This window comes from Chlamydotis macqueenii, chromosome 1 (genome assembly GCF_036417535.1).
Source record: "Chlamydotis macqueenii isolate bChlMac1 chromosome 1, bChlMac1.mat, whole genome shotgun sequence".
Classification (NCBI taxonomy): domain Eukaryota; kingdom Metazoa; phylum Chordata; class Aves; order Otidiformes; family Otididae; genus Chlamydotis; species Chlamydotis macqueenii.
In genome coordinates, this window is record NC_141556.1 from 53,661,474 (window position 1) to 53,670,051 (window position 8,578).

The window sequence follows — 8,578 nt, forward strand, 5'->3', positions numbered from 1 at the left end:
GGCCAGAGGCACAATGTAGAGCAAGGGGGAATTTGTCATTGCCTTCATTCATTAACCGCTTGGGCCAGCAACTTGGACAAAGTGACTCAGTGCTCAGGAGCAGACAGAACTGTGCCTTCGCAGAGCAGGGCTGGGCTGAGTGAAACACCAGGAAAGGCAAACTGCCCTTTTCGGGAAAGAAGCCTGTGGCTCTCACTGGCACGGGTGGAAGGGACCAGTGCAGAATCGTCCCCCGCACAGAGGCAGCACCCAGCAAGAGCCCCGAGGAAATAGTCCCTGGAGCTTGGAGCCAGTCTCCCTCCAGGTGCTGTGGGACCACTTGCACCCCACAAACCTCCTCCACAAAGTCTCCCACTTTGCAAGCAGTTATCTGGCAAAAAAGCACGCAAAAGAGACAAAAGGCTTGGGGCAGGGAGGGGACGCACTGCTATTCATAGCCACGGTCCCCACCCACGGGTGCCAGGAGTCAGACAGAGGAGCACCTTATCAGGTGCTCAGCCGGGCAGCATTCAACGGCTCCATCTCCACCCCAACCCGGGGGGATGGGGGGGGTGAGTGCCCCGCTGACGTCAGGAGGCCTGACTTCATTTCCTGGCACCGGGACCGTATTTTCGTAGCCGTGTCCCTTCGGAGAGGAGAGGCGGTGGAACTGGAATAGGCGTGCTCAGCCACACCTCCTCTGCCCTCCAGTTATTAAAGCTCCCGAGGAAGGCGAGCGAGGGGCTGCTGCTTGGCTGGGGTTAAGAGAAGTGGAGGTGACGGTGTTACTGGTGCAACTGGGAAGTTGACTTTTCTAGACGGAGCCTCCCCATTGCCTTCTCCAGGCAGGACTCAGAAAGGTAATTCAAGGCAATGTCCTACAGGATCCAGGGTGGACCTGCTTTCTGCGGCTGTGGCGGGATGGTGTGCAGGGTGGTGGTTCTGAGGGGTGGGAGAGCACGGGCATGGGGTGCCATGGCCTACAGAGACTGCTTCCCACCCTAATATGGGATTGCCAGCTGGGGCTGGGGGAGTTACGGCAGACTTTCCTGGGAAATGATTGGAAATTTGTGGCTGGGTGGGTATATTTTATGTACAAGTATGAGTGAGGGGGGAGGCTTAGGCCAGAGGAAAAGACTCAGCACTACAGTGAGAACCATGATTTGGGGTGAGCTGTGATGTGGACCCAGCAGTAGTGAAGTGACCAAAAGGACTCAAAGCTATGGGTGTGCTCTGTGCCACCCTGGGGTCTCAGGCTGGCTCTCTGGGCTCTCCACCTGCCCCGACAGCAGCCACCATTCTGTATCTGCCAGAGCTGTAAATAGATAAGTTTATCTGTTCAACAGTAAATTTATGTGGTTAGAATTGTAGCATTTTCTCTCCACATTTTCAGAAGGGTTCATTATTTATGACTCACAAATGTCCAGATAACTCTCATCTATTTTTGCAAGAGATCCTAAGTCCTCAAAATTTTGTGAATGGTGACTTGTGAAAACTACTGCATGTGTAATTCACCAATTCTATGCTCTTCACGACAGTCCAGAGCTCCTGCAGATTTGCATAATTTGCATTTTATTGTAGGCAGCTTTTTGAAGAGCTTCACATCTCCTTTTACACAGTGAGGTTAAAAGCTGGAAAAATGCTCCACCATTTATAACACTGAGGCATATCTGGGGCTGAGAGTGAGTCAGTGATATTTTCTCCCTTCATTCATCCTTTGTTTAAAGCAACTTCTATTTATTGAAGATTCAACCTCCTCTCCCTGAATTCTATGGGAAGGGTTTTAGAAGCAGCCTCATAACTGCAGTGTGTTTTTATGGAGGGGGGAAATGAAGTCAAATGGCATAGCAAGCACTAAACACGTAATTTTGCAAGGGGAACGTTTTTCTTTATAGCTCAGAAAAGAAAGCCCTTGCTTTTCCAATGTGGGTCACCATTAATGCCAGAATCCCACATATTTCTTGCTGATATTGTATCTAAACTGCTGTTTTGATACATTTTAGACACCCAAGCCTAACTGAGCAATTCGGTAGCTAGAAAGCAGTACCTGGTCCCTGGGACCTAAACTCGCTCAGTGCCTGCTAATGGGCCATGAAGTGCCCAGCATCCTTGTGCAGTGGTTTCTGCCCATGCCTCAGGCTCCCAAGGAAGTAGGCAACTTAATTCGCCCTTTTGCAATGGGCAAAGCTCACCTAAACAGCCCTTTTATCCCCTGGTGAGACAGGCTGAAACCAGGCTTTCTCAGACTGGTTGTCCTCATGAGGAGACAGCAGCAATGCACTGGGTGCATTAGAGACTTCGTCCATCCTTGACTTGTGGACTCCTCAAGCGGTAACTTGGTGGTTACTTCTCCTGCAATGAACAGCATTAGCTCTGACACGTCAGGCCTCCAGCCAGTGCAAGGCAGTGCAAGGGGAGGGGACCGAGGTCTTTGAGACAGTTCTTATTGCCGTGCTGCCACAAAAAAAAAAGAAGGAATATGAGTTTGGGGCTCGTGGTTGGTGGCCTATATTTGCTATTTAATTTGGAGTGAGAAGACCTATGCTGGAGGCATCCAGGTTAGTTACCTGCAGGGTAGAAGGCAGTTAAAGCTCCCCTTCATTCATGCCCATAAACCAAAGCCAAGAATCTTTCAGATCCCTTCAGTAATAGAGGGAAAATAAACAGAGTAAAGAGTTTCCTCTTCTGCATTGCTCATCTCTGAACTTCACTGGTACAAGGTACTGATGTTGTTTGAACTTGTCAAAAGAGTGTAAACTGTATTATGACTAACAGCTGCTCTTGTATCACAAAAGTGACAAGCCAGCTCAGTCTCTGTGATGCAGGGCACCAAGCTAATGCCTGTGAAAGTGCCTCACCTTCTCCCTGCTCCCCATGCTCCTATGACATTGCACAACCCCAGGCGTGGTGCAGAGGACATGCAAGGTGAATTGCCTCCTGCTAAGGGGCTTGACTTGCCCTTGATAGAAAACTGATGCCAAATAAGGGGATGACTCTGCTCCCACAGCCCCATGTCCTTAACGATTGTGGTGTCCTTGCCCAGTGAGGTGGGGATTGAGGTCTGTCCTGCCTCTTCTTCCCCACTGATGGCAGCACCCAGGTGGTTGATATGACAACCTGTGCCTTTTCTTCTACAGCTTTGGGGAAACATTTCACAGGTTGGTTGTTCAAGAAGGCAAGAAGATGACGACGTCACCTCCTCAAGGCTGTGGCAGCATCAATGCTGATTATTACCTGCTCTGTGACACGAAGGAGGCCTGGGGGATTGTCCTGGAGTCGCTGGCTGCAGCCGGTGTCCTCGTCACCATTTTCCTCATCTGCTCGCTCTTCTTTCTCATCTGTAAAGTCCAAGACAACAGCAAGCGACACATGATCTCCGTCTATTTCTTCTTTCTCTTAGGCACGCTTGGCATTTTTGGTCTCACATTTGCCTTCATCATTAAACTCAATGACAGGACTCGCCCCACTCGCTTCTTCCTCTTTGGAGTCATCTTTGCTCTCTGCTTCTCATGCCTCCTCACCCATGCCTGCAACCTCAACAAACTAGTGAGAGGAAGAAAGCCGTTCTCCTGGCTGGTGTTGCTGCTCCTTATTGTTTCCTTTGCCCTGGTACAAGTTGTGATCAGCATTGAGTACTTAGTCACCATGCTAGTAAACCAGAAAGACAAATTTCTGAGTATGTCTCAGGAGGAGACCAACAAGGACTTCGTCATGCTTTTGATCTATGTGCTCTTCTTGATTGCTCTGACCTTCTTGGTTTCCATGTTCACCTTCAGTGGGCCATACAAAAGCTGGAAGAGGCATGGGGCGCACATCTTTGTCACTATCCTGTTCTCTATTGCCATTTGGGTAGTGTGGATCACTATGCTCACCAAAGGCAACATGGTTTTAAACAAACCTAGCTGGGATGATCCTGTCGTGGCCATTGCTCTAGTGTCCAATGGATGGATCTTCCTGATCATGTATATCATCCCTGAAATTTGTTTCCTCACTGCCCCTCTGAAACTGGGGGACTACCCTCCAGAAAATGAACTCTGCCAACCCAAGTGCATAAAGCAGACAACCGGAGTGGAAAACCAGGCCTACGCCCAAGATGAAATTGTGCAAGGTATGATGAAGTGAATGACTCCATTGTCCCCCAGCCCTAAGCACACATGCACCATTCATGAGCTAAATGGGATAGGAGGGCTACAAGAAAAGATTTGAAGATGATGGATAATTTAGAGGTAGGAAAAACTTTCAGACTGATGAAACTTCAGAAATGCAAGTAAAAATGAATCTCCAGACAAGAGGGAAAAAAAGTAAGGTCCTTTGCAAAAGCCAAAGATGGGTAGGAGGAGTGATTGAGTAGGAGACTTACTGCGTGTCAGGACTGAGACATAACCCTTTATGATTCAGTTCTGTCTGGGAAGTCCATGTAAAAATCGTGGAGTTTTTTGTTTGTCTCTTAGCAGTGTTCCAGCTCTTCAGATCTCTCTAGGTATTATTTATTCCAATTCTGATCTGTTTCCCATTATCCATTTGAAAACGAACCCATCATCCAAAACAGAGGCAAGGAGGTATTACTTTTTTTTGTATGAGTCTCATGCCTGCTTCGACAAAGCAAAATGTTTTATCAGTTGAGGCTTCCCAAATCTGTGAGTAGGAGATGTGACTGCACTCCCTGTGGATCTGCTACTGAGATCACGTTTGTCCCCTAGAGTCAGACCTCCAGGTTTGTAAAAGAATAGCTGAGAAAGGCTGTACTCTCCCAGCGAATACCGCAGAGAGGGTCTTGTCATGCAGGTGGGAGGGATTTGGCTGGTGATGACAGTGATTGTGAGGCAACAGGAGGTGTCTAAACTCCAAGGCCGCCTATGTCCTGTTATTTACAATACCATTCATTCCTGCTTTCATAAGGAAATATTTAATAAGTCACCCATCTATGGATTTTAACTCATTCCTGCCTGCATATTGCATAGTTTGACCAGTCTAAAAGCAGCTGCTAACATAGCCACAGGCCCTTTGATGTGGTGTTTCCAAGCTACCCTGTAATGCTAACTCACTAACTTTCCCTCCCTCTTGTCTTATGACTCAGGAGACACAGGAGACCTCAGCTACTCCCCATACACTTCTCACTTTCAGATGAAGGTAAGTTCACAGCCCATTCACCCGTTTCACCACATGTAGGCTATTGTTCATACGCTGAAGAGAAGGGAAAGAGAAGGGGCAAAGATGTGAACCTAGAGCAGGCTTTGTGGAGGCAGGCAGGTGCTTCACATGGGGCTGGGGGATACCATGACAAAGAACCTATGGTTGGGGGGAGGGAGATGTGACATGTCTAGGAACACAGGGAGGCAAGAGGGCCCCAAGGCAAAGTCTGAGGTGTGGTTTTCAACACTTCTGGATCTGACGTCTCATAAGAAGTCCTCTCTTTGAGCACGGTTCCTGCAGCAGACTGTTCCCTTTCCTCAGGAGATCATGCTCCTTTCCCCAGCCCATGCCCTGAATGTATTCCCACCAGCAGTCACAGCTGCAGTGCAGATCCGGAGTAGGCAGTCTGCGTGCCCCCATGTCCATTCACCAGTCCTCCTTCAGACCATAGCCTAGCCAGGTCTAGTAGCTCACATCATGTCCCTACATGTCCCCCATGACATGTCTCCGTTACTAATTTGTTCTGCCAGGATCGCTTTCCACAGCCACATAGATCACACACTCAGGAAACGTTCAGCTTTATTTCTCCCTCTCCTGTTTTGTTTTTGTTTTTTTTTTTTTTAAGCCCTATTCTGTCACTTCTCTCCAGTTTTGAAAGGTAAAGATTTTCTTGCTTCCTTTCTAGACCATCGAACCCCCAAATGATTTCTCCATCCCTCGGCCCAAGGCCCGGACAAGCCCATACCATGACTACACTGGTGGGAAAGGCCCCATGTAGCAGCTCCGAGGCAAGCAGAGAGACTAAGCGCCTGTCAGTGGAGGCACTCAGAATGGGCCAAGTGTTGAGGATTGAGTTGATCCTGCAGAAAAGACAGAGTCAATGCACACTGGCAAAAGAGGAGAGTGCTCCTCTTTTCATTACACAGGCACCCTTGTAGCTCCATCTCATTCCTCAAACACAACTTTCAGACACTGCTCTGGCCATCCTGTCACTGCTTACTCTTTGTCTCCGTGGGATGGAGCTCATCTCTTCTGACAGAGGAACGTGCTGGGAAGCCTGTCCTGGCCTATTTTCAGCAGGAATGCTGTAGGGCTAGAGCAGCAGGAAGATCACCAGCCAGGTCTGCGACGGGCTCTGCCCCAGCCAGGACTCGTTTTGATCAGCATCAGGGATGCCCACGCCCCACGTCTGATGGGAGAAGAGGCAGGAGCAGGATCATCAGCCCTACATATCCCCACTCCTGCCCACTCATGGACACATCTCAGGTACTATGGAGGACACTCTTGTCTATCCTTCGTCACTTTTGTGCCTACTCCCAGCCCTGCCTGGCTCTCCTCCAGAGATCAGTGGACAAGAGACAGAGAGAGAGTATTCCTTTTTTCTTTTTCATGTTCACTTCCAACTCATTCCCCCTCACCTAGAGACCACGGTGGAGAGGGGAAAGAAAATTTAAAAATATAAAAACATCTACACCTATTTACCTTGACACATTTTCTGATTTGCACTCTAGCATCAGCCTCCGAGCTCTAGCTCTGACTCCTGACCACGTATGTGCCCCAGCTGAGCTCCCCAGGGTGCCTGCCCAGCCCCACAAACTCTCCCTCCCCACCACTGACACCCCAGGCTGTGGATACCTGCAGATAAAACCTCTTCCATGAAGCCACTTGCAATACCCTTGTGGGATTCAACCCCATGTGCCTTGGGGCTTTGCTTCCTCCCGAGTGTCTCTGTGGCATTAACATGAACATTTCCCAAGCAGCCAAGTTATGGAGGATGACACCCTTCTTCCCAGGAGTGAGTGAGCGTGAGCGTATGCGTGTGTGCTGTGTGGACTGTACCCTGGAAATGGAGCAATGACTCTGCAAAGCTGGACCATTCTGTAGCCTGCTTTGCGTTTGGTAAACAGCTTTTCCATGATATTTCGCACATAAACACACAGAGGTCTCCAAGTGGGTGTGTATGGTGCACTGGTGTCTGACACAGCTGTATATTTATTTAGTACTTTGTATATGGAATATTTAATTAATAAAAATTCAAACAGCCTGACTACAAGAGACACATGTTCTTCCTCGAGGGTGCAACTTGTCTAACGGCTGGTGGGGTGGCAGCAACACCTCTCCATGGATTGGAGTGGGCCACCTGGGAGATGGCAGCTTGGGCGAGGGGGGGAATGGTAAATAGATGCTGGCTTCTTTGAAACTGTCATTGTGAATCAGAGATCAGCTGCTTGAGGGTGCAGAAGAGGGTTAGTAGCTTCTCCATGCTACTTTTCTTGAATAAAGCAAGCTGATTCAATGTTAGAAGTGCTTAAGAAATTAAGAAATATAAACTCAAGCCACAGCAAGCTAATGCAGGAGGAAGGATATGATATTTTCATCACTGCATGTGTCTGTGTCCGCTGCATCTATATTCTTGTATTTATTCACCTGTGTCTTGCTAGGTACTTGCACAATCAAGAATAGGAAAGGACCTTGTAGGTATTCAATTCAGCTTGTAAAAACATATCTTTCTGTTGTCCTGAACACATATGATATTTTTATTTGAAAGCAGAAACAATATCAAAGCAAAATAATGATGTTGATGATGATGGTGGTGATGATGATAATAATATTTTTTAAACCTCCTCATGGTATAAGGCTGTAATCTCCTATTTTAAAGGCTTCCTCTCCCATGAGTTTTTTACGTGGTATGTTATGCTACCACATATCTATATGCTCCTGGCAAGGAAACCACTTCGTCAGGCACAGTGCTGTCTTAGAATATGCCAGGCTGGGCCTTCCCCACTCTGCCTACCAGCACTGAAAGGCAACAGTGGGTCTTCCGAATTTGGCTCTTCTGAATCCCTTGCCATGAGAAAGAGCTGTTCTAGGAGTTGGTTTGAAAAAACGTCACAGGACATCTAGCCTTTTTATAGTGAATTTAAGGTGGAAACGATACTTACTCTCCGCTCCTCCTCTCCCCTCCACCTACACAATTCCACATGTGTAACACAGAGAAAGGGAACGAAAACTCAAGGATACTAGTGTAACATTGGGGAGCAGATTGGGAAGGGAGTATGTGAAGCCATGATACAAGTTGTTGACTTGCAGACTGGAGGTAGGAGGGGTGTGCTTGAAACAGTACCACATTTTCAAGAAATTAGATTTCCAAGTTGATGTGGTACCATTGATGGCTTAAATGTAGCTAGAATATGTCCCAGGAGGAGCCAAATGTGAAATAAAACAGAGCCAGCTCTCTGCTTCAATGGGGTCTGGTGAAGCAGAGGGACAGGCTAACAGGAGAAATAGGAGCAAAGTGTGCTCTTACCGTGTGTGTTTCCACATCCCAGACACTTAGCAACTCTTTCACTGACTGCCACAGACCAGATAGTGCCTCCCAAATGCACCTTGGCCCCAGAGGCAGCAGAACTAGGAGAGATGAGGACACCAGGTGCACTCCCGTTGACGCAGGGCACAGTGATTTTCT

The 8,578-nt window shown here is 48.1% G+C and overlaps 1 protein-coding gene across 2 annotated transcripts; it reads left to right on the top strand.

The window, feature by feature from the left end:
- Positions 1-689: 689 nt before the first annotated feature.
- Positions 690-7,159, top strand: LOC104481653 (retinoic acid-induced protein 3). 2 transcript variants are annotated; one of them, XM_086751456.1, is made up of 4 exons: positions 690-839; positions 3,117-4,087; positions 5,057-5,109; positions 5,798-7,159. In XM_086751456.1, the coding sequence occupies exons 2-4, from the start codon at positions 3,163-3,165 to the stop codon at positions 5,888-5,890; spliced, it is 1,071 nt and encodes a 356-aa protein (XP_086607582.1). In that variant the 5' UTR covers positions 690-839; positions 3,117-3,162; the 3' UTR covers positions 5,891-7,159. The 2 variants fall into 2 exon arrangements, with proteins under 2 accessions (XP_086607582.1, XP_086607588.1); XM_086751462.1 differs by lacking the exon at positions 5,057-5,109.
- Positions 7,160-8,578: the final 1,419 nt, after the last annotated feature.